General features: G+C 39.2%; 1 protein-coding gene across 1 annotated transcript; it reads right to left on the reverse strand.

Moving 5' to 3' along the window:
- Positions 1-363: 363 nt before the first annotated feature.
- LOC145584961 (DNA polymerase zeta processivity subunit-like) lies at positions 364-11199 on the reverse strand. Its single transcript, XM_081641742.1, has 5 exons — positions 10981-11199; positions 10640-10752; positions 9956-10145; positions 9576-9807; positions 364-749 (listed from the first exon to the last, which is right to left on the reverse strand). The coding sequence occupies exons 1-4, from the start codon at positions 11069-11071 to the stop codon at positions 9608-9610; spliced, it is 594 nt and encodes a 197-aa protein (XP_081497868.1). The 5' UTR covers positions 11072-11199; the 3' UTR covers positions 364-749; positions 9576-9607.
- Between the last annotated feature and the right edge of the window lie 16470 nt (positions 11200-27669).

Raw genomic sequence — 27669 nt, forward strand, 5'->3', positions numbered from 1 at the left:
GGCTTTTTCAGCCGGCTAAAAAGCAGGCTTTTAAGCCAAAATGAAAAAGCTACTTGGAATAGCTTTTGACTTTTGGCTACCTAAGTTACTAATAACATCCAACAGCCAATTTTACCAAACATGTTTTTAGACTAATAAAAAGTCAAACAACCAACAAAAAAATCAATACAAACAGTCAGTCAAACCAGCCAATCAAACCAGTCGACTGCCAACAGCCAGCAGCCAATTGCCAAACGGGGCCTATGTGTTCGTATTTCTAATTATCAGCGTTGTTGTAGTAGTTGTATGTTGTGTGTAAGACTACACAAAATCTAGCAAGTATGACTAGAGATAAGTAGTAGTCTCGTGTTTTGTATGCTTACTCTATTGTATAAAAAGGAAAAAAAAAATCAGTATATAGGCAGTAACTGCACAATAACGTGTAGAGGCTGCAACGACGTATTCTAACAACCAAGACTTCAAAACTTTAGTCGCAGTATCAATCAGGAAAAACCACCTAGAAAAAACCACCTATTCATGCCAATTAAGGAGTGACTACTCATACATACTCTAAATATCCTGACTACTCATACATGACTGGGCCAATGATACAACAAACACCCAATGTGTAGACGGCTTCTGTTCTTCGATGGGCTAAACATACATGGATTAACAACCAGCCATTGATGCTCAGACGCTAATGACTCAATCAAAGGTGTAATGACTGGCTTATGCATTGTTCTTCGGAGTTGATCCAACTTTCTGGTAGCCTGTCATTATTTTACCGTCAACAATATTTTCAAGCATATGTGTTAGAGCACTGAATAAAAAAAAAAAAAAAAAAAAAAGTTAAAAATAAATAAATAATATAAAAAAATTTTAAAACAAGGGACGATGAAGCATGAATGGAGTAGCATCACTAATATGTATGCTTTTGTAAGTTTGTTTATTTCATATCAAATATTCTGTACTCTTATTACACAAACTCTCAAAATTTGTGTCTCTCCTTCATGACACAAACTTGCAAGTATTAAAGTTTAGAGAACTGATATTAATCATTTGGGTATTCTAATAATAAAAAAATGAACTACTTGTACGACACTGTAATTTAGAAGTTGGGATTCTTTACACTTTAAGGCATAAACAGTCTCACATATGCCGTCATTTGAAAAAAATCGGACAGGTTGAGTTCATTCTCCATCAGTTTGATAATAACACAAGTGCTCTACCAATCCAAGATCATCCTTGGTGAGTTTAGTGATTTTTAATCACCTCCATTAACAATTACAAGTTATTATACATTGTACACTGATCTATATCTTTCTACATCTTAAAAATTAAACATCTACTTGCTGCCAGCAATCAAAAACCACCAGATCTTCATGGCTGGTTTCAACGCCTATCAAAACAAGCTGCTACAACCATGCTGATTGTTCTAGCTGATACTACACATGAAAGTACATTACTTATATGTAATCATTGTATGGCAACTTCCTATTGAAAGAATTTTACCCTTTCCATCTATTCATTGTCCCTCGAACAATCAGTCGATTACTTGGGTTTACTGTCTAAAAGTTGTAATGTTGGTCCATAACCTATCAATAGCTACAAGATGAATTTTTAATAATGCTCGAATAGTGGACTAACCCAAACCTGTTATGAAACCCTTTCCAACATGCCACTCTTTGAGTTAAAGGTGAAGTATATGAGTGAGTTCTGGAAGTGTCATAAATTCAAACCTGAGTGATTATCTGCACGACTCAAAAACTCAAAGACAATATTGCCAAGTTGAAAATTGAATGTAGGAAGTAAAAATTGGAATTGAGCTGATGACATGGTACTAGTGAACATTTAAAGGGCTGAGCAGAGCTTTTGATGTTCAACTTGCTGAAGCCAGGGAATAAGGGCTTGAGATGGCTGCAGCCCAGGAAAAGCTTAAGGATGAATTTGTAGCAGCTGTTTCATCAGACATGCTTGAGGAGGAAGTATATGAAGTAGGAGCTGATGTAGATATCACTGCAGTTCAATTTAAAGTAAAGGCTAAGAACTTGTTCTCTTCACCTAAATTAAGGAGATCTAATTGTTTTTAATCTTTTTATTAAGGTCAAATCTAAATTTTCGTCATCTAATCTAATCTGATGTGATTTAATAATTTGACTAAACTTTAACCGCATTTTAATTTAATCCACAAAGAAAAACATTATCAAAATGGATCTTGTTAGGTTCGTCTCATTATGAAACTTTTCATAAAATTTTATTTAATAGACAATTCACGATATTTAGCAATAAGTAAATGATAATTAAAAGTTTTGATAATGTTTCTGGTCTGCTGGTTTGATCTGAATTTATTAAGGAATAAGTAATAAGTATTTGAAATAAGTTGAAGAGAACAAGTCCTAAGGCAACATCCTTTTTATAGATGTATCACACTCTCTCATTCCCCAAATAAAAGTCACATTTGCCTTTTGCACACGTGTTGAAATGTTAAGCAAGGTGAAAAAAAGTAAGATAATCACCCTCTATCTTACTTGAACGCCTTAATTCCATAAGAGGGGTCGGCTACATGAACCAACATGAAGACCTCCCATGAGGTCACCAATCCTAATAGTACTCTCAATCATTGTAGCTCGATGTCAAGCGATGTGACAAAGTTTTACACTAATGTCACTAGCCTACTGTAACCCTCTGCCTTTATCCAGGCTTGGGAATGAGTAACGAGAAACCCACTGGCGGAGTTGAATTAAAAAAAAAAAAAAAAAGGGGTTAGGGATGATTAAAGGAAAATCTAAAACAGAAAATAGCGGGGTTTGATTATTTAAAGGTGAATAAAAATACAGATAATGAGCTTTAGTTGACTAAAGTGTTTAAAGAAGATTTCATCTTTCCAATTGAGGTTTTGATGTTTCTCCTTTACAGAGTCCTTATTTGCATCCTTCTAGCTGGTCATTATGCCACACTAGGGAGTTGGGACTCATTGTTATGAGGGGGATATGAACGTTTTAGAAAGCATGCTTTCTAGAGGAAAATGGGACCTCTATGGAGGAATAGGAAAGATGTAGGATATGATTATACCTTCTAATGAAGGCAGGGGTTTGGCCTTGACTAGGAAAGTACTTTGTCAACCCCAAGCTTCACATGAAAGCGAATTCTTTCCGCAATAAGACCAACAAACTTTAAGGTTAGAACTTCCTGAAAAAAATAAATAAAAAAATAAAAAATTCTTCTTCAAAGGTTGGATCTTAACTTGTTTAATTTGAGAGTGCCTAAGAGTTTTGGACAAACTACTCTCTGAAGTTTCACGTTAAAGGGACTAAGGGAGTACAGTGAATGATTCATTAGGAATAACATGTAATAAAGTGATATTTCTTCCTCCATGCACTTATGATGATACAATCATGAGATATCAATGTTTTAGATAATTATTGATGGCACAACAGAAAAACTGCTCAAACTATCGTGTTTAATAGAGGTCTAAAGCTCTAAGCACTCATGTATGGGTCTTCTTATGGGATTGACCTTTCTACCAAAATTCTTTTGAGTCTTAGGTTCAGTAAATTGTTTAGGGTAAATAAGGTTATCATCCTCACTTGCTCCAATGCTATTCAGCTGATAATTTCTCTGGATGTTCAATATTCCACTGACTTCAAATGGGGATCTGTTTGCTTAGTGCTTACCTCATTTGTCCAAGACAAGGAAGTTTAAAAACTGTGTACTGAGCCATAAAATCTACCTGTTCACTTAGTAAAATAGTATGGAGTTGCACTATATCTGCAACAAAGAACAAACTCATCTAGTCTTATAACCAGGCAGCCTAAACATTTCACCACAGCCAGAGGTCATCCACAACATTTAAGGTTTTTCTTACCTAGCAAGTTACAAGAAACTGTAATAAAGCCACTGAGGCTATTCAATTTTTAATATTTACAAAGAAATTTCTTCATGGATGAATTAAGCTCCTTCCTGGTGTTCTAATCATGCAAGAATCTTGCTAGTTAGTATAGATCTTTAGCATCTTGAGAGTAATTCTCTTCTTTAAAGTCCTGTTTTGATTATACAAGAATTTTGTAATTGTAACTAAACGTAGCTCACAATCTTAAAGACTCAAATATCATGTGTTTATTGGCTTGGGTGAGCCAACCCACTAAATTTAAATTAGAGTGAAAAAACCATATAACCAAGCGTGAAATATTGTAACAGTCTATAGTAATCAAGTGTGAAATATTGTAACAGTCTATAGTAAGGATGCCATTTCTAAATGGATGTGCTAGGAATTAGCATGTTTACAACACTAAAAATGACACTAATTCGAATGATAATTCAACTTTCGAGAGGTTGATGCTCTCTAAGTATGAGTTTTTGAGAGGCTCACTCTCTTCCAATAACAAACCTCACAATATTCAACATGTCCTTATTCTTCCTAATGAGGCCTATTTATAGAAAATCCCCTTAACAAACCTCTAGCTTATTCCCCAAGTTACTATTAATAGATTATAACTAACATGCCCTCCCCTAAATATTGATTCCTTACATTACTTGCCGCCCAAACATTCACCTTGTCCTCAAGGTGGATAGTAGTCAGCACTTGATTCCCGAGACTGGAAGCACTAATGATGATCTCTGTCACTCTTGCTTAGCTTGTCATAAGGCTCCTCAATAGTGAGGTTTTGCTCATCCTTCAATGGTTGAGCTATAAATTTTTTTTCTCTGGGACTTGCTACGGAATGATGATAGGAGTAGGATGGTAGAGTTGGAGGCATAATAGATTGGTTTGTGGCCTAAAGGATGAACAATAGTATAGCAGTCAATTCGGGTGAACGAGTAGGGTTTGGGTCAGGTAAGTGTGGGTTGGGTCAACACGAAGTAATTTGGGTTAATGTCGTAACCTATGCGGGTCAGGTTCGGGTTAGGTCATGCTTGAGTCGAGTCATGTCGGGTCATACATCTTATCGGGTTTGGGTCGGGTTTAGGTCGGGTTACATTCGGATCGGGTGAATAATAGGTCGGATTTAATTCGGGTTTTCACGGGTAAAAACGAGTTATGGTCATTCTCGGGTTCGGTTTTAAGTCAATAATTTGCGAGTTATAATCAGGTCGGGTCATTCTCGGGTTTAAGTCGGGTTCGGTTCAAGTCAAAATTTGCGGGTTATATTCAGGTCGGGTCATTTCCAAGTCGGGTTATTCTTGAGTTCAATCCGGGTTCGGTTCAAGTCAATAATTTACGGGTTCGGTTCAAGTAAAGACAAAATACTTTCAATATTAACATAATTTAGTTTTAGCCTTACGAAGTTATGACTTTACAAGTAGATTACAATATATATAGCATATATCTCTATTTAGCTAGTCAATATCTACAATAATAAAGATGTATAAAATAATAAGTTGAGTTGATTTTGGGTCAGCTCAATCACAAGTCAAGTTGATTTCAGGTTGGATTTGTAACAGATTGGGTTGAATTTCGAGTCGGGTCAGTAACAGGTCGGGTTAGGAACAAGTCGGGTTGAATTCAGGTAGGGTTAGTAATAGGTCAGGTTAAATTCGGGTTTTGACGGGTTAAAACGGGTTTGGGTCAATTTTGGTTCAGGTTGGGTTCGGTTTAGGTCAATAATTTACGAATTTTATTCGGGTCGGGTCATATCCAGGTCAGTTCATGTTCGGGTTTGAGTTTCAAATTCTCGGGTTAACTCGGGTCTAGGGTTGGTTTCAGGTCGGGTCAGATCGGGTTCGGGTCACCATTTTTCCGGGTTCAGACAGGTCGGTTAATGATCGGGTTTGGGTCGGTATTACGAGTCGATTAATAATCGGGTTTGGGTCAGTATTTCGGGTCGGGTTAGCTTTTGACAGCTCTAGACAATAGTCCTCGCTGGGTGGAGTGTTTAGTGTCAAAGTTGGAATATTGTGGGCTAGACGAATGGGTGAGAACGTTGGGGCTAATTAATGGATTATGAGAAGGTGTGCTCTGTCGTAAAAGAGGGTTAGGATAATGGAGGCTGACATGTAGGGCTGTAAAATGGGTCTATTGTCAATAAGCTTAACTGCTTGACTTTCACTTTCAAAAGAATAATAGGACTTAAAATAAGTGGGTCTTGACTCTAACATCACTTCACCAATTTTAATTGGATTTGCTTGGTGGCTCTCTCCTAATTCACCTTTTTTGGATGCACGTGACCCGAGCTATCATCATTTTGTTACTACCCTTGTCATCATTTTGGTCTTTTACCATATTGCCCTTACTAGCATCATCTTCTAGAGTTGTCTTCTTTCCCAAGTTAATAGAGTTTCTACCATACTCAAGCATCATCCGGGATCTTTTGGAAATCACCTTCCACACGCCATTCTAAAAGGGCTACCACTGACTTTGCTTCTCCATAGGTAAACTCGATGTTACCACCGCCATCCGATCAGCTGTTGCTAGAATTATCAGATCTACAGCCACTCACCATCATTCTTGGCCCCTGATTTGAGCTCTTCTTTAGGGGAGGGCATGTTAGTCATAGTCTATAAATAGTAACTTAGGGAATAAGTTACAGGTTTGTTAGGGGGAATTTCCCATAAAACGCCTCATTAGGAAGAATAAGGACATGTTGAATATTGTGAGATTTGTTATTGGGAGAGAGTGAGCCTCTCAAAAGCTCGTACTTGGAGAGCATCCACCTCTCGAAAGTGCAATAATCATTTGAATTAGTGTAATTCCATCTTATCAATATGATCACCATTTTTCTTCTTATTTTCTGCCATTTTTAGGGTGCTGTAAACATGCTAATTCCTAGCAGGAAGAAAACCTGACATAAATAAATGAGAAGCAAGTTACGATCAGGTCGGAATCTAGTGATGGTGTATATCATATTACTTCCTCCACTCCCTATATATTGCAATATAGGGATGGAACACGGATTTTAAGAAGAGAAGAGAGATAGAGAGGAATAAAGCTAGAGATCCATGTGATGAGGAGAGGTATAGAGAGAAAACATGTGCAAATAGAAAAATGTTGCAATTTAGTGAAATTTCCTAAAGTGGTAATTGTTGCAATATTTGTGGAACGGAGGAAGTATTATCCATCACCTAGTTATCACCGGCCTTTTATAATGTAGAAGAAATTCCATTAGGCAATTAAGAAGTTAAGTGAAATGACTAGTCAATATAGAAAATGGTATGAATTGTTAAACTTGATAAAATTTATGTACTAATGTCCAATCAGTGTTACGCATAAGGCTCATGTGAATATATTATATATATATATATATATATATATATATATATATATATATATATATATATATATATATATATATATATATATATATATATATTAATTTAATTTAATTTCTTTGGAATTTTGGATGCTATCTAGATGTATGTGCTACTTCTTAAAATTGTTTATTTGTGAAACAAACATTTGTTGGAATTTATTTCAAGTCATGTTTTATTACTTTTATCACCCATTAATCACAAAATTCATCCATGGATGATGAATGGACGGGTATGGATGAAGGATTTAAGCAGTTGGAGGATAAATAAGGTGAAGCAGATGGCAAGAGTTGTGACGCAACACCTAATCCAAACACGATTTATTGTCATCCCTAGGCTATTGGAACCATTGAAGCTTGAAAAAGCTTATCACTCAATATTGGATTCAAGGATTATCTTACGTGGACTAGCTTAACAAAGTAGACACTAAGACGTGCAAGAAGGTGAAGTCTGAAACCCTACAGTTTAAGAGTTAGGCTAATTAAGCGACACAATGGATAGTTTAATTCACACACTGGCTATGTACCGGCGTTTAGTTTGCCTTCACTTCTCACAGAGTGCAGGAGCTAGATTACTAGATGTTTACATTATGAAACACTAGGTAGGGATTGAGCATTTTCACACCTGAAGCTAAAGTCCGCTATGGATACAGCTATAGCTTTTCGCACACTAGACTAAATAGTAGCAGTGATAACTCAATCCTAAAGAAGAGAATCACTCTCAAGTGTAATGCATCCGAACTAGTAACTGTACTGGTTTCTATGCCTGTAAACGAGGTTCTATAAGAATCACTCTCTACTGTAAAGAGTACTATCCACTACAACCTCTTTTACGAGGTTCTTATTTATATTTCCCCTAACTTAATTATGGCTAGACTCCCTACAACAGATGAACCCAAAATTCCAAGGTAGCTAACCAAAATATCATTATGATTTATGAGAATATTAAAATGCATGGTTTTTAATTTAGTTGGGTTTGCTTTAACTGTTTACTAAGCTTTCTCCTTTAGATAAACTGGTTCTCCTTTTTCAAGACGTGGTTGGTTTGCTAAGAATCCGCAGTTTGCTAGTGCAGTGATAATTCAACTTCCAGCTAGTGCTGTCAGGATTTAGCAGCCAAAGCTTCCTTAAGACTGAATGTAAGGACCTACAAAAAGCTTGATGGATGCCTCTATGGTTAACAGCTTCTCTTCTTTCTGCTTGGACCTGTACTTTGAGTTCCAGGTTGTAAGCTACATCTTCCAGCTTGTTGAGATTGTGGTAACAAGCCCAGCCTGATGTGTAGAGGTCGGAATATGGGTTTTTCTGAACTCTTCTTTAACATATTTTCCTTATCAATCATAAATCTCATCCATTTCTTCCATTTTCTCCACTTCCAGTTTTTACTCAAGTTGTTGTATCCTAGCTTAATTTTACACCTTTGTTGCCTCTTAAACTAACCAAGGCATATGCCAGTATGAGCATGGTCTAAAGGATCGAAATTCCCATATATCCTTATTCTAGCGCTTCAATTCAGTTTGGGTGGTCTCTGCTCTCTGGTGTCTAGCAACTCTAGCTTTCTGTTGCACCTTGTCACAACCTTAAAGTGCTCTTGACTTGGCTTGTTCTACCTCTGTTCCTTGGTTAAAAAGATTGTGTTGTCACTTAGATGAATCCAATGCACATTAATTTCAGTTCATACTGATGTACTTAATTTTTACAATTCTTATGGATCTTTTTTTATTGCTCAGGGAAGTTATTTCAATACTATTGAGAGTGACCAATTTGATCCAGTTCAATCCAGGGTTACCCCCTCATTTTCATTTGTTGCAGTATTATTTTGTAGTCCTGTTTCAGGTATTATGTTTCACAGCTTGTTGATTGCATACATGCACCTTCTTTGTGGCAACTTGAACTAAAAGGACCCCAAATTCTCATAAGAATGAGGTGCCTACAACAGTTTTTCTGTATATTTTCTAAGCTTCTCAAAGCTTGTTTCACATTACCCATAGAAAGGAAAAGTCGACGATTTATTACTTTACATTTGTAGATCATTAAAAATTTACGATTTCACTCAACCTAATTTAACGGTTTAACCAGATTCACATCTCAATGATTATTTTATTTCTTCTACCTATATAATAATAGGCCCTTGGAGCTTATATTTCCCTGACACATATACTCATAAGAACCAGGTTCTCTTTAATGACAGAAACTGTCAGGAGATGTCTGACCATCATGACCAGAATTAGTGTTGATAAATGCAAACAGTGTACCAATATTTCACATTCATACAACACTAATACAATACATAAGATTAGAAACTTTGCCTCCGGCAGTTTTAAAAAAGTTGGAAAAGGTTAGAACATTTACCGTAATAATGATTAGAAGTAGAACTAGATTGATCAACCTTCTTGCTCAGGCAAAGCAGGATGCTCCATATACAACTGTAAACCTAGAGGTTCAGAACTCATGGACTTTATAGGAGTTATCAGTGGAGCTTTCTGCCATTGCTTTGTGTCTGTTGGTATCCATAGCTCCAGATCATTGCTTGCACTAATCTGAGCTTCAGAACGGAAAAAAGCGGTTACTTCCCACCTGCAATCTGGACCCACAAAAGCTTAGAGATAAAAGAAAAATTCCTACCCAAAAAGACAAAGAAATTAAAGTAAATAAACTGTAGAAATTTTGAGTTTCTGAAGTAAAAGAGCATTGACACTTATATATAGGTAGGCAGACTTCTCAACTCATACCCCCAGGGAGAACCCTAACAAGGTCCTTAGACAAAGAGAGCTTGACAAGAACTGATCTAAGAGAGAATTCAAGGTCAGCTTCTTCCACATTCGATCCATAAGATTGATTCACTTGAAGCTTGAAATTATATCTTTCCAATGGATTGCCCTCGCAATCAAAGAATACAACTGCTACTCTGTCAACAGATCCCTAAAATGCAGAAAGGGCTCAGTTACTGACTTAATGATGTTGTATTCACACACACACACATACTTTTTCAAATGGCCTGTTAGGTAGCAGGTAATAAATGGTGATAATTGGAAAGGACTTGAAGTGTAAATTAGGAAGGAAATTGACATTGTAATGCAATTCATCCTCAAGCATGTGTTTTCAACATGATTTTTATTACCATCCATTACCACTTGGGGAGGAGGTACGAATGAAAATTTATATAGAAAAATGGACAATTTGGGGGTGAACTAGCATCATCATGATGATAAACTTTGATTTTCCTAACAAATTTACATACAAATTCATTCTATTCCCATTATATAGGCCACCTATCAAACAGCCGTCAAAGGCAAAGTAAATACTACCTCCGTTACATATTATGTGCAACTTTTGGGAATTATTTGTGATATTAAAAAAATTCAAAAGTTGCACATAATATATAACGGAAATAGTACATGAAATCAGAAAGAAACCTTTTCAAGGAAAGGAAAGAGTCCATTAACAGCAGAGTGAATGTACTCTTGCAGTTCAGGATGCTTTGCTTTATGAACCACCATATTTAAGTATCTTCGTCTTTCGAATCCTCCTATATCAATCAACACAACCACGAAAAGAAAAGACTTAAATATCATACAAATTAAACCATCATTCCACATAATACAGATTACAAATGCATTCACATAAATTAAGCCATCATTCCACATAATACTAATTACAAATTCATTCACATAAAATAAACTCATATTCAGAAGAATGTGATTAATCATTGAAACAAATATCCTAGTTAAGTAAACTCATTTCTTGGACAACATACCAGAAGGGTAAACACCTTTGTGGAAAACAATAGAAGTAATGGCCACTTCCAGAAAATCTACCAGAATTCGAGCTATATGTTTGGGGTCCATTTTTCGTGCTAAATCAATGGCTTCTCCTATCACTCCCCAAAACCCTTGGCATACTGCGGCTCTTCTTCAACCTCTAAAGTCTAACAATTGTGAATCAATGTCTTCTCTTTGACTCTTTCTCTCTATTCATTTTCTTTCATTTCTAATTACTTTTGACTTTTTTCTTTCAAAAACAAAATAAATTACTTTTGATGTTTGTGTACCAACAACACGGGCTGGCCCCATTGATCTACGGAGTACTAGAGTAAACATCAAAGGCTTACTTTCTCCTTTTAAAACGAGGGAACACGTTTTGATTTTTGACATTATTCGTAAATTTTTACTAATGTGTATTTTCAAAATGTCAATATTATTATTTTGTACTTATTGATATTTATAAATACTATTTCTTCTATTTTTAAATATTTGTTTCATTTTTTTATGTGTAGAATTTTAGAAGAAATTGGAGAAAGTTTTAAAATATGAAGGTAGTGGGGTATGGGAAAGAATAAAAAAAATTGTAAAAAGCAAAAGTAGTTGAGAGAATTGGAGGAGAGAGAATGTAAAATTAATAAATTATGATTTATGTTGAGTCCAATAAATGAGAGAAATGAATTAAATATTATACGAGTTAAATATTTCCAAATAAGGAAATGGAGCAAATATTAAAAACGGATGAAAAAGAAAAGTAGAACAAGTATTTAAAAACGGAGGGGGTAGCTGTGGGCGGGTTGTGTAATTAAATGCAAAATAGAGAATAAAACAGTTTAGACTTGCCGCGGGATTAATTGTAATAAGTAGATGGTCAATGGTATAATCTAATTTGGTTTTTCATTTAGTGATTGGTGATTTAAAATTTTGACTTCTTTTTATTTTCAATTTTGTGGTATAAAGTGTATAGGTATAAAGATTTGATAATATTGTACATAATGGAGACTAAATTTTTAAATTAGTTATTGTTGAAGGTTAGGACTTACATATATTTAGTTTACTAGTATAGTATCCGTGCGATGCACGGTTTATAAATCAAATTACTAATTTCGAAGGGAAAAAAAACAAAAATAATTCAATTAATAATAAAGGGTTCATTTACTATTGATCGATGCAAAACTAAAAGAACAGCATTTGAATAATATTTAAAGTTATTTGTATTTTTTTTTATAAATTCATTTTATTAATTGAAAAATAAATGAATATTGCAACAAATAACTATGTAAGAGAAGTTGACTTATTCATTTCTTATCTCTCGTAGAGAAAAAAAACTAAAATTTTCTTGTCATACTTTTCGCTTCAATAGATACAATCTAATACGAAGTACATGTTTTACCTGTTGTATTCACAAAAATCTTTAATTATTATTATTATAATAAATTTAGCAGAAATTTTCCTTGGAAAATATTTTTTAAATTTTAGATGTATATTTTTGTAATCTAAGTTAATTTAATTTTATGTTAGGTTTGTATAGTACGTAAAAAATTTGAAAACTCTATAATTATTTAAAATTACATTAGATATGTAGTCTAAAATTACATAGAATGGAAAATATTAATTATTGAAAAGTATATGAATTAATATAATCATAATTATATTATATGATTTGGTGAATATATTGTGTATAACTTAATTATAGTAGGTAATTGATGTCATTGACTAAAAAAAAAAAGGGGAGCGTTGTGAAATAAAGGAAATATGAGAGAAATTGGGGAGAGCATAGATTTGTATATTCTTCCATTAAGTAAGGGATATATATATAATAGCTAGGGTTTTCTTATAGAACACTTAACCCTAAACCTATAATATTTCAGAAAGTACAAGAATATAATGGGCATTTATAAATATTTCTTAACACTCCCTCTTGGATGTCCATTATTGAAGAGTGCGCCACATTAAAACCTTATCACGAAAAACCCTATCGTATTTTCTCCCTCGGCCTGATGACTGCATAGCTTGATATCTTCTAGTGCAATGAATTGGTTGGATATCTTCTCATATGTAGTTGAATATCATTCCTTGATCATCGATCTTGCTAAACTGAATTTGCATCTTCAAGTCTTCACATGAACATGTAAAGTGTCTTCATTTCCAAATCTCTATTTAATAAAGTTGCCTTAATAGTTAAACTTATACGATTATGCCTTCTTCTAGAGGTTGTGAATAATGGAAATTGATGATCATTATTTGATCAAACATTCATTAATAATAATTTGATGGCTACACATGATATTATTAATGTCGTTCTTCAATCTCTTATGAATTATAACACATGTAATTATATACACGGATAAGTATCCCATTGATATCCTCTAGACTTTTCATAATTAATACAATAGTTTTCCTGCAAATTCAAATAGTAAATCTCACCAACTCTCATAAGCTCAAACTTCAGGTTGACATGTCAATGATGTAGTCTCATTGACTTTTCAAGAGTTTGATAATAATTGCAATATTCAAAATATAAAATTTGCAGAGATGGATATATTAATATGTCGTACATAAGTTCTTCAGGAACTCTTCTTCCATGATTCATAAGATGCTACAAAATCGACATCATCAATAATTTCATCACAACTATAAGCCCATTGGAATATAAATATTTCTTTGTAATTTTCCACCAAAGTTACAAATACGCCTTACTATACTTTGAACAAACATTCACTACATATACCAAAATAATTGTACTGAAACTAATGCAGCAATATGAGATATAGAATACAAAATATACAATGAGTAATCCAGGTAACAACTTTCGATATATGTAATGAATAATACATTAACCTAGACTCACACATGCATATGAACATACATAGGACTAAAAATAATGCAAGACATTGTACAGTGTGGATTTAAAAATCCATATTTCATTGTACTTTTGGTCTGTGATAAACTTATGATGATTATCATTATGTCGACATCAAAACGGATATTGATTTGGGTATTTATACCTCGCCAAGTGGCCCAATGAGAGTGCAACACGTGTCACGAAAAGATGCATCCTAATGGACTTCCCATATGATGACACGTGTCATGCAGATATGGCCCTTGGGAGTGACGGCCTTCAAGGCCCAAATCCCAAGGTGAGCCGCAAAATGGCGCTGCCCTAAATCCTAGGTAATCAAACCCTAAGACAGGGCACCCAGGTCATCAAACTCTAGGACCCTATAAATAGGGAGATTTCCCCATTTATTGGGGCACGTCTTAATCATTACATCATTTATTGCTCTCGAAAACATAGAACACCTGATCTCGGAATCCGAGAAGATACTTACTTTCCGTACGTTTTACTCCGAATCCGTACTAACTTAATCTTCAGAGGCAGACCTCCGAACATCCAGAGCTCCGTTCTTTTGCAGGTACAGGCGGCTTCGTTGGATCCAGTCTTCGAGTTGTAACTCTCCCAAGGGACACAAAAACACCCGAAACATTTGGCGCCGTCTGTGGGGAGAGTACCTCAAAGATGGTTTCACAAGAACCTGTACCGCCTCCAGAGACCAACCGGCCTCCGGTTGATGAAAAGGTCCAATCGGACCATGATTCTGGTGACGACTGTGATGTCGAAACCTATGTGGCCCATGATGGGTCATTCATCTCTACGCGCATCCGTCACAAAGAGAGACGGGAGCGGAATGTTGATCAGGCGGGTACAAGTAAGCCCCCTAGGCAGACAAGCAAGCCTCCTAGGTAGTCGTCTGATCCGACTTAGGCGGCAGGATCAGCCCCAATCACCCGAGACGAGCTCATGAAATTCATGATGAGTTTCAAGGGTGAAATCAAAGAATTAATCACCAATAAGATGGCTGCTCCTAGGAAGGAACAGTCGGCCAAAAAACCAGCTTAGGCTGAGAAAGAAAAATCGGTCAGGGACCGACAGCCTACTCCTTGCCCTGTTACGAAGGAGAAGGCTCGACCCCAAATTGATCTCTCCAAATTCCATTTCCCAGAAACGACAATGAGAAAGGTCATCCGGCATGTGCAACCGGACGGTAGCAAAAAGACTTTTTCTGATACTCGACATTATATTGAGCAGAAGAAGAACTGGCAGCTGTCTGAGTCGGCATCCACGTCAACTTATCCAGATAGCGTCAAGAATACCTTAGTGAGGAATTCGCAATCTGTACACGGGACTCCGTCAGGCGGCCCATCCGTCCATATGCGTCCCCATGTAATCAACTCGGCACAGTGTATGGCGCAGCCATTATACATGCCGCCTGCTTTTCCTTATATCCAGCCTGCCTTCTTCGGAGGACATGCGGCATATATTTACCAACCTATGGACTGGCAGCTTCGGCTATAAAACCTTGGAGAACAACCCTCTGCGTTCTCCAGGGAGATAGCCGAGGCCGAACAGCCGGCAAAGGTTAAAATGTGTTGGTAGGGACCTATGATGGTACCTCCAACCCAGAAGATCACCTTCTTGCATACACCCACCTCATGTATTGGATGATGCCGCCTGGTGTCGTTGCTTCCCAACAACCCTGAAGGGTATAGCCCAACAGTGGTTCGTCAATTTGCTGGCTGGATGCATAAACAGCTTCAATACGCTTGCGTTCTTGTTTGCTTCTAACTTCTCTATGAACATCCTTACAAAGAAAACAAGTCTCGACCTGAGCAACGTGTAGCAGGGAGATAGAGAAGGATTGCGCTCCTACGTCAAGCGGTTTAATTTGGTGAGAATCCAGATTCAAGGGTTGTCTGACGAGGTAGCCTATACAGACTTCTTCAAGGGTCTGAAGGACGGGTTGACTTTCAAGTTTGATCTCGTCCGCAAGAAAATCTTCACCCTCTCAGGAGCCCTGATGGAGGTGGAAGCCTATATACAAGCGACCGAACTCTGCTCCTTTAATAAGCAGTCGGACTCTAAGAAGTCTGACAGGCAGAAGGAGAGTCGGCCTTCTTAGCCGGCTCAAAAACCCGAAGAGAGCAAGAAGAAAAAAGAGATCTGGGGGGTTGATAACTCCGATTAGCAGGCCCAGAAGAAGAAAAAAGAATGGAAACCGTACATTCCGAGGTACGAGATCCACAAGGACAACTACTCCATCCTCATGGAGATAAAGGATCGGCTGACCTTAGAGAAGCCGACTCCAATGAAAGGTTCCGCTGAAAACCGGAACAAAAACAAACATTGCCATTACTATGAGGACGTCGGCCATGACACCAATGACTGTTTTAATCTCAAGCGGACGCTTGACCGTCTGGCCGACAAGGAGTGCTGAAATCCTATGTCAAGTCCAAAGTGACTTCCAAAGCAAATCCGGACAGTCCTCCAAAAAGACTCCCCAGCCTACTGGTAGTTTCGAAACCGATGAGGAGCCGGTCTACACAATAGCAGGCGGATTCGTCGGAGGTGGCCCGACCATGCGGGACACCAAGGACCATCTGAAAAAGATGATCCATTCTATTGAAGAGGGACAGGCGGCTGGCACATCCGCCTTCCCAGAAGTCGTCATCATAGAGAAAGACCGGGGCAAAGTCCGCCGGCCGCATGATGACCCTGTGGTCATAGATTGCAAAGTGGTCAATAAAAAAGTTGGCCGCATTCTGATTGACACAGGTAGCTCCTCTGACATCATCAGCCACAATTTTCCTATCCAATCACAAGTATTAGCCAGATAGCATGCATGATGTCTCCTATCCGCTTGTCGGATTTGGGGAAGGAGTAGTGCACCAGTCGGACGCATAGATCTCCCTATCCGACTGGGAGAAAAAGGCAATGGTCGGCACATGACCATCCGGTTTCTGGTGGTCGAAAAGCTGACCGCCTACAATCTCATTCTCGGCTGACCCACTCTGAACGAGTGCAAGGCCGTCATCATCCCTTCTCTCATGATGATCAAGTATGAGAGGGATGATGGCATTGTTGGCACCTTAAACGGGGATCAGAAGACGGCTAGAGAGTGCTTTCTCTCGGACGTCAAGCCTGCAGCTGCTGTAACCGGACAGGGGAAGGAGCCAATAGACCTTGATGATATCAAGGATGACCATCCGACCCCACCAGCCTCAAAGAAAAGGAAGACTGATCAGCTGGTGGTGGAAAAAAAAGAAAAGCAATAGCAATCATTGACCGGGGAACGGTTAGATGACCTCCATCCCCAGCCGACTGGTGAGCACATTGATATTCCTCTGGATGACAGCCGTCTAGAGCGAACTGTTAAGGTGGGGACGGTTACTTTTGCAAAGATGGGTGCAGACTTACACCATCTGCTGAAAGAATTCAAAGACATTTTTGCCTTTGAAGTGGAAGAGATACCTGACATCAGCCCGGATCTTTCTGTCCACAAACTCGTCGTGGATCCAAAAAAGAAGCCCATTCGGCAAAAGAAAAGAAATCACGGCGAGGAGAGAAGTCAGGCGGCAGCCGCCAAAGTGAAAAAGCTGTTAGACGCTAGGTTCATTCGGTCATGTAACTTCCCTGACTGGGTTGCGAATGTTGTGCTCGTGAAGAAGCCGAATGGTACCTGGCGCATGTGCGTTGACTACACTGACTTGAACAGAGCATGTCCGAAGGATAGTTATCCACTTCCAAAGATCGACAGTTTGGTCGACTCTACAGCCGGACATGCCCTAATGAGCTTTATGGACGCCTACTTAGGCTTCCACCAGATTCCCTTGTGGAAAAAGGATCAAGAAAAGACGGCATTCGTCACTGATCAGGGGCTATTATGTTACACTGTGATGCCGTTTGTCTTGAAGAATGCGCCTGTTACTTTACAACGAATGATTAATACGGTCTTCATTAATCAGATTGGGAGGAATGTAGAGGCGTACATCGATGACATGATAGTCAAATCCAAGCAACAGGCGGATCACCTCGCCGATCTCCGAGAAACATTCACCACACTCAGGCGGCACAAGGTCATGCTTAATCCCAAGAAGTATGTCTTTGGTGTTGAGTTTGGGAAGTTTCTCGGACTCCTGATTGACCAAAGGAGAATAGAGACCAACCCTGAAAAAATACAGGCGGTAATTGACATGCAATCGCCTTGCACTATCAAAGAAGTACAAAAGTTAACAGGTTGTCTGGCGGCTCTAGGGAGATTCCTCAGCCGGTCAAGTGACAAGTGCCTCTACTTCTTCCAGGCGATCAGGAAGAAGACTAGATTTGAATGGGGGGATGATGCTGAGGCGGCCTTTTAAAAATTGAAAGAACATTTGCACTCTTTGCCAAGGCTGGTCAGCCCTCTGCCCAAAGAGACGCTCTACATGTACCTGGCTATCTCAGATCATGCCCTCAGTGCCGTTCTCCTTGCTGAAAGAGACGACACCCAGCTCCCGGTCTATTTCATTAGCCACGTTCTCAGAAACGCAGAGCTTCGGTACCCCACGGTTGAAAAATTTGCCCTCGCACTTTACATGGCTGTCAAGAAGTTAAAACCTTACTTCTTGGCACATCTGGTAGTGGTCTACACTGACCAACCGATCAAGCGGCCAATGACGACCCTGGAATCATCAGGCCGAATGCTCAAATGGGCTATTGAATTATAGGGACTGGAAATCACTTACGAACCAAGGAAGGCAATAAAGGGGCAGACATTCACTGACTTTATTGTCGAAATGACAAGGCCGACTGCGCCGGATAACACTGATCAGGTTTGGAAAGTGTATGTGGACAGGAGCTCCACTATGAACGGCTGTGGTGCAGAAGTTATATATCAGTCCCCTGAGGGGGATAAGTACGAGCATGCACTACGGTTCAAGTTCCAAGCCTCAAATAATGAGGCATAGTATGAAGCCCTGCTAGCCGGCATCCGCATGTGCAAGGCGGCATGGGCAACTAAAATTGACGCCTGCTCTGACTCTCAATTGGTCGTGAGCCAGTACCATGGTGATTATGAAGCCACCCATCCGGCTATGATCAAATACTTGCGGGCGGTCAAAGCTAAGGCCAAGACACTCGAAGAATTCAATCTGAGTCAAGTGTCTCGGTCCAAAAACAACTAGGCGAATGCTCTGTCTAAGCTGGCATCATCTGCCTCATGTGATACACCTCGGTCAGTCTTCTGAGAAGTAATTGAAAAACGAAGCATTGAAGAAGATCCCATTGCAGTACTTGACCGAACTTCTACTTGGATGGATAGCATCCGGGCGTATCTGCTAGACGGCACGCTGTCGGATTCAGCTCCAGAAGCAGCCACACTGAAAAAATGTGCGGCCAATTTCGAAATTTGTAAAGGAGAGCTTTTTAAGAAAGGGTTCCTACAATCGCTCTTAAAATGCATCACCCCCGAAAAGGGGCAGGAAATTCTAGAAGACCTACATGCAGGCTTTTGTGCCTCACATATAGGCGGCAGGTCTCTAGCAGAAAGGACTAGGAGGTAGGGGTATTTCTGGCCCACCCTGGAGAAAGACGCCATGACATTGGTGAAAAAGTGTGATAAATGCCAGAAATTCAGCAAACTTATACACCGTCCGGCCACAGATCTGACGGCTATTCACGACCCAGTTCCATTCGCCAAGTGGGGCATGGACATCCTGGGGCCATATACTTCTGCGTCAGGCGGACGGCGGTATATCTTTGTTGCCATAGATTATTTCACCAAATGGGTAGAGGTAGAGGGCGGTTAAAAACATCAAGACTAAGGACGTCATCTCCTTCATCTGGAAGAATATCATCACTCGGTTCGGGGTGCCAATGTCTATGGTTTTTGACAACGGTCCTCAGTTTGAGACGCCTCAACTCAAGACTTGGTTGGGAGATCAGGGGATCTCGAATTACTTTGCATCAATCGGCCGACCCCAAGCAAACGGCTAGGTTGAAGCCTTTAACAAGTTAATCTTAAACGGTATAAAAAAGAAGATTGAAAGAGCTGGCGGCCTATGGGCGGATGAACTACCACACGTCCTATGGGCCATCAGAACAACAACAAAAAGGGCAACTGGAGAAACCCCATTCCTCATGGTTTATGGTGCAGAGGCCGTCTTGCCCATCGAACACTATGAGCCGACTCTTCGAATCATGTTGCATGATGAAGAGGTAAATTGGGAGGCCATGCGGCTAGCATTGGACTCGCTTCCAGAGCGTAAGGGCAATGCCGCCTTGCGCCATGAGATCTACCGTCTGAGAATGACTAGAGCCTACAACAAGAGAGTGCACAAGCAGCCCCTTAAGGTTAGGGGACTTTGTGCTACGGAAAATGGAGGTAGTCGGTAGGGAGAATGAACAAGGGAAGCTAACCCCAAATTGGGAAGGCCCCTACCGAATCTATGAAGAAGTAAGAGGCGACACCTACCGTCTGGAGACACCAGACGGCAGGCAGCTACCTAGAACCTGGAATGTAGATAACTTGAAAAAGTACTACTTCTGAAATTTGGTAAATTTTTTATTCAAACTCATTAATGAAAAATCTGCCTTCTTTCCTAGACTATGTCTATTTATTTTCACATTCAAGAGCACCGCATGCACAATGTGCAGATGAACCAAGCTCAAAATTTTATTACATCATAGGGTACCACCTGCACAATGTTCAGACGGCCTAAACCCAACCATTCTACCATGATCATGAGAACCGCCTGCACAATATGCAGGTGGCCCAACTCAACATTTTGTAAAATGCATCAATAAGGACCACTTGCACCATAAGCAGTAAGCCCGAATACTTATAAGCATCTCCTGCATAATATGCAGACGGCCTAAATCTACTTACCATTTATAAGGTAAGTGCCAAAGACTTAGCGGCTAACTACTTTTCTAAAAGAGGCCAAAGCCCGGATATGTTTTATAAATAAAGTTTTCTGCTCTAACATGAGTACGATCGTCTGCTCCAATATGAGTTAGACAACCGACGACGTCCATTCGGGAGAATTCGTCGAAGGGAGCATCTCCCATTTGGGTGGTACATTACTCTATAAATAGAAAAAAAACGGCCCTACCGACTGTTTGGATTAAGATGACGCTCGTAGCCGTATGACTTAATCTAATCTGAAATCTAAAAAGCGTTAAGTTTTTCAATTGTTCTAATACAGACGAAAAGCGGCTACTGTTTCATTTTAGAGGCTACGCTATTTACGTATCACCGCTTGTTATTGCTCAGGGGCAATACAGGCGGACATACTATACTTATAACAATAAGCTAAGTTCAAGGACTTAGCGGCTTAATAGTGTCTAAACGACTAATTGAGGCCTTTGGCCGGATATTCTCAAGTACCTATCCGTCTGCTCAAAATGGCCGTCTGTCGCTTGGTTTGGGGCAATCACCATAGTGATTGATTGACTTAGAAACCAATCATACTCTTTAAAGTATTAATAATTTCTAAGTCAATCAACCCATTTTTGAAACCAATCGACATCCGGCCAGGGGCAAGGACATCCGGTAAAACAAACAATCGCATAGTATACAGGCAAGTTAAAATCTATGCATATCAAATAAAATTAAAATCTTTAAATTTTTTTAAAGCAAGACGCCAATATAATCAAAACCGGTCAAAATGGCCGGATGCTTCATTCAAATTAAAAACAGCCGTCCCTGTGGACGACTAGATAAGTTAGCCGGTAAAACCGGAAGAAATTATTGATTTACCCGACCCCCTGGTCGGTAAAGATACATAGTTACTCGGCACGCAGGCCGGAAATGAAAATACTTGGCCATCCGGCCACAGAAAGATACCTAAAAAGCTTAAAAGGATAAGGGGAGGTCTTCAGCATTAACATCCACATCATCCTTATTGTTCCCTTGCAGCTGCTCATCGTCGTTCCCATCCTCTTCCTGTTCCTCATCATCCCCCGAGGACGACTCGTCCGAGCAGTCAGATTCCTCGATGCCCCTGGCCGCCTCCTCTTCCGCCTCTTTTATGAGCCGGTTGTTAAACTCATCATTAGCTACATCAAACTTGGCTTTCCAAATTTGGTAGTCAGAGCCCGGTTGTAATGATTCCTAAGCTATCCACATGATGGATTCATAGTCCTCCATCATTTGTTTGACTAGGGTCTTTTTTTCTTCCTCAACCAAGGACTTGTATTTAGACTTGAGCTGGGTCTCTTGGTTCTGCAGCCGGCCCTTGAGCTTATCAACCTACCCCTACAGGCATTCAACCTTCTTGTTCGCCTCTTGGAGGGGCTCCAGTTTATCCTTAAGGCCCTGAACCTCCTTATGAAGCTCGAAAATCCGCCCCCTTGCTGCATCCAAGTCCTGCTTGACCTGCAGATTAGCCGACGCTTGGGAATACATCATATCAAGTGTCAGTAGTTCATTTTGGGCAATCTCAAACTAAGCAGTGTCTAAGGAAGAGGCGGCCCGAGCTTTAGTAGCCTTTACCTCTTTGGACTTGTCGTTGAGTGGCTTTTTGAGCCCATTCGCGCGCAGCATAGCCTACATTCAGCCAACAGTGAGAATGTTAGTATCAAGCGGCTATACTCATTATTAAGGATAAAAATCACAAGTATCCTACCTCACAAAGAAGCGCCAAGATGGCGTCGAGGTTGAGGGAGCCGACTCCTTTGACAGACGCCTTGTCTTCAGGCTCAAGCCCCCTCAGCATCTATTTGGCCAGCTGTAGGACAATCGGCCTCTACGGAACCTCTGCCAGATCAAACAAACATGAATTAAGAAACTTTCCGAATGATCTAGTGCCCTTTTTGGCGACCGTTATTCCAACCACACGAAAAAATGGTTCAAGTGATGATACCTTCTGCCTCCTCCTCTCGGGCGGCTTTGCTTCCGCCTGCTGTTGAGCCGACAGCAGCATTGAGTGGCTTGCCACTCTTTGATACCTCAGGGGCATCCGGCTTCAGGGTCATCCTGTTGGGGGTGGATCCATCATGAGCCTTCCTAGGCTTTTGGGAGATGTGCTTCTTGGGCTTCCTAAAAGTGCCAACATCACCACCCGACTGCTTTTGAAGCTTCGGATCCGGCTGTTTGGAGGGAGAAGGTTTGGACGAACCACCCTGCATAGAATACACAAGTTAGTATACCTGTGATCTTAAGGAATCTCAATCCAAGTATAGTGGGAAAGTATCTCATCTTAGGAGTTCCGCCTGTCGGCTGTTCCTCATTAGTTCGTTTGCCCAAGATGGACAATGGTAATAGGCTGCAGAATGTGCAGTCGGCTTCTTGGTGGCCGAGAGATTCTCCATTGCTTTGTCTGCACAAAAAGTAAGTGTTAGAAACTAAAGAAAGAATCAAGATCAGCAAAGTAAAATAAAGCCAAGCGGCCTACTACCTCTCGGCCTCTCAGTACTAAGACCGCAAGCGGCCAAAAATGTCCCGTCAGATAGCCACTCATGGCGGGGAATATAGCTTTGCGAGGTGACCTCCTTCTCCTCAGTCTCTTTATTGGTTCGAACGACCACCGTAAAAAGGCCTCGATCTAGTATTTGCTCCCGCGCCTGCCTTAGGACAGGCGGCAGGGCTTTCTTCCTAGCAAGGAGAGGAGGGTCCTGGTTCCACCGATTGTACCTTTTGTTGCGCAGGCGGTCGGAGGAGGAGACTATGTAGAATTTCGTCCTCCGGTCCTTCCCTTTGTTCTCCTTCGTCACCGTCATCATAAAACCCTTATGGCTAGTAAGGTTGAACCATCTGACTCAGATTGATTAGGGGGTTTTGCTCAAATAATGCATATGAGCGAATGCCTCAAAACTAGGATCCACCTCCAGCATTTCACAAGCGGCAACGTAGCCTAAGATGTTGACCCAAGAGTTGGGGGCTAGTTGCCAGATACCCAGTTGGTATCCCTCTAGAATTCTCTCCACTGCCGGATGGAGAGGGAAGCGAAGACCAGCTTGAATGGCCGCCTCATAGCAGCCAAAGCATTGGTCGTTGTAGCTGGCCTTCTCTGGCTAGACGAATGTATCCTCAGCGTCCGGCACAGAAAGAAGAAATCCATGTCCCATGACATGGTTGGAAATGAACTTCCCAAAGTCCTCCGTCATTTTCTTCCGCCTGCCTTTGGGAACATGCAAATAATAAGGAGCACGTTCTAGCTGGCGCGAAGCAGACGGCTCCGCCCATCCTTCCCCCTTGTCCACTGACAGGGACTCTCTAGCAGCATTTATTTTTTAGCACGCCTCCTCCAAGTCAATGGAGGCGCTGTCAGAAGATGATGATTCAGAGCTATCATCGGAGTTGTCGTCTGAGCTGGGGGCCTGCTGGCTAGTGCCAGTAGTGTCCTCTCCCATTTCCTCATCCGGCACCGAATCACTCGGCCCGGGAATTTGTTGTTCATCATCCGACTCCTCTAGAATCGAGGAGCTCGGGGTGCTAATGGTACTGGGCGGGTGATCACAAATCATGGCAACAGGCACCCTAACAGAGCCTTCTGAGTATACAGTTGAACTCTCCGAATGGTACCAAGAACTATCCGCCCTATACGTCCGACTAGTCTGCTTTGTTCTGGCCATGGTGTCCTGTAGAGGCACAGACACGGTCGGATTCGGAGATGTTCTCAAAGGGGAGTCCTCGAACGAGCATTCGACACTCCTAGTTCTAGATTCAGCCGTCCCCGGTGACCGGCTGATCGCTAACCTAGGCCGTGCCGGACGCGTTTGGGAAACCATTTTTGAAAAAGAAAAAACAAAAATAAGGAAAGAGAAAATCATACGGTTACCTTAGATGAAGGTACGAGAGCCGCTTGGCCTAGAAATCTGCTTACAGGTGGATAAGAGGCAGGGTGTCTGATGCTATCACAGAAGAAAACAAATTATCAGAAGTCAAAGATTCAAGATTCTCTCTCAAGATTCACGCAAATGTTTGTACGCAATGAAGAGGTCAACCCCTATTTATAGAAAGGGTGAAAAGTCTTAGGGTAAAAACCCTAGATTCTCCCATGATAAACAGTAAAAAGCCGCTCCAATGAGAAGCGGACACTTGTCACAGGCGTCACGTGGCGAGCCATGTCACCCACGTGAGGGGCAAATGATTTGGGTATTTATACCCCGCCAAGTGGCCTAGTGAGAGTGCGACACGTGTCACGAAAATAGGCGTCCAAATGGACTTCCCAGATGATGACACGTGTCACGCAGATATGGCCCTTGGGAGTGATGGCCTTCAAGGCCTAAATCCCAAGGTGAGCCGCAAAACGGCGCTGCCCTAAATCCTAGGTCATCAAACCCTAGGATAGAGCACCCCTTTCTAGGATCCTATAAATAGGGAGATTCCCCTATTTATTGGGGTACGTCTTAATCATTACATCATTTATTGCTCTCGAAAACAAAGAACACCTGATCTCGGAATCCAAGAAGATACTTACTTTCCGCATGTTTTACTTTGAATCCGTACTAACTTAATCTTCGGAGGCGCGGACCTCCAAACATTCAGAGCTCTATTCTTTTGCAGGTACAAGCGGCTTTGTTGGATCTAGTTTTCGAGTTGTAACTTTCCCAAGGGACACAAAAACACCTGAAACAGATATATATATATTTCAGATCCGTTATCCACTAGTCCATTCTATCATGCATATGCATTATTTATCGATTCCATCATATATCGGTATCATCATATAATTTTTCAGGGTACAATTTAATTTCCATGTTATTTTGACAATGATATCTAAATACATTTTTCATTGGTACCATCATAATTTTTCTTACATTATAGGCCATCTATTGTAATAATTCAGAAATCTATACCACTTTTGGGGTATTTATATACTATTACACTATTAAAAGTGTTAACTGCACTATCTTGCCACATATCATATCTATATTTTGGAACCGATCATATATACATCCCACACTTTAGGTGTAGTGATTCATGTATAATTGACAAGATTTTTTCTCAATGTATACACATAATTTAATATGACAAAAAATGTATCTTCAAATGCTATGCAACATGAGTCATAGCTGAATAAAAATCAAATCATAAATGTGCAACATATCTTGATAAATATAGACAAAATTTGGCATATAACTTTTCAAACTACCATTATAGGGATCATCATTTTTTTTTTCGATTTTTCCAACTTTTCCTAATTCTTCTCCCCCTAAGTCGGTAAAATATCTCATTTATAGGGGCGTCTAACTATAAAACAACTTAGTATACAAATTTGCATTAAAATTCATTTCATTAGGATGATCACAATCAAAATTTATCTCTCAGAACATTTGTATTAAACAAGTTTATCTCTTCTGGAGAAGAATTTCTATGAAGAATCATTTCTTCATTAACTTTACATTGTACGAGTATTTATTATTACACTTTCCATAATATGTTCTTTTTTGGAAATCAATGTCAATGGGAAGACATGTGTTGTGCAATTGTATGTTTTTCCTTCTTTTCCAATTTCTTATGTGCTGTCATATAATAGCCCCAATCAAAAGAATTGTTATACAATCATAAATCACTTGCTTGTAATTTTAATAGGTAGTGATCTTTAAGATCTTTTAAGACTTAAACATAGTATATTTGGTAAGCTTCTAGTCACCTAATAGTTGACAATAATATATAAGTTATTCTAGTGAACTTCTAGTCACCCATTACTCTTTCGCATATATATATATATATATATATATATATATATATATATATATATATATAAATCAAAACCTATTAACTCTTGAAATTTATATCAATACAAATTATTATAAATCACTATCTAAATATAGCTCAATCTCAATGTTATGTCTTGCCATTCAATTCATTTCATACATCTAATATTGAGAGAGCGTCATCACATTATCAAATGAAACTTCAGGTTCTCATAATGGGTTATGAACCCGGATGACCTAAATTAATTATCACATCCAATCGTTTATCTAATTTTAAATTATGGTTAGTTTTCCAACACTAGTGATCACTTTATGAGACATAATTTATGCATGGCCATGAATATGATGTGATATTAAAAAACCAACATGTGTATATTTATATAATTGGCGAGACAATTAACTAATACTTGATCAAATATGATTTTATACCCTGCTAGAGCTTTGACTATAATCTTGATACATGCTAAACTTGTAGGACATTCCATACTCTTTTGGAGTATTCTATATAATCATGGACTTTTGGTACATGTCTATTTTACTAAACATAATCTCTTCTAAAGGTCTATCAGAATGTATTACTTCCTCAAATTTGTCATTTCAATAGTGGCTCATTTCCTTTTTTCGAAGGTTCTTATATTTTAAATATGTTGGACTACCACGCTTCAGTCGTAATTTAGGTTCATTAAAAACCCAATGTTGTCCTTCTAAGACATTAATTTTAATTGGAACATTTACATCTGATATTTAGTCAATAACATTTATTCATGGTTATCTTCAGGATGGTGTCGTTGTAAATATGTAATATTGTATGATTGCTTTTATTAAATAAATTATTAACATTGATATTAAAGCTATTGTATGCACTATTGACCATCAATGTATCATATAATTCATGTGTAAGGATTACCTAAATTCGATCTTTTGGCAATGTCATGTATCAAGCAAAGAAAAATATTCTTATAAAACTCTTATTTGTTCCTTTTTTCTAATTTTATTAATATTTATGTTAAAAGTTCTATAAATTATGGGCATAATAAATAGATTTTTCAAATAATTTTCTCAAAATAGCATGTTTAATTTCTGTAACTCATAACACTAATCTAGTAATCTTTTCTCAAATAAATACTTTTATGAACTTTTCCATAATATATATATATCTAGAACTCTTTAGAAAGTCTCAAGTTCATTTACTGTAGCACAATTC

This window comes from Chenopodium album, chromosome 16 (assembly GCF_948465745.1).
Source record: "Chenopodium album chromosome 16, dcCheAlbu1.1, whole genome shotgun sequence".
Taxonomy (NCBI): Eukaryota; Viridiplantae; Streptophyta; class Magnoliopsida; order Caryophyllales; family Amaranthaceae; genus Chenopodium; species Chenopodium album.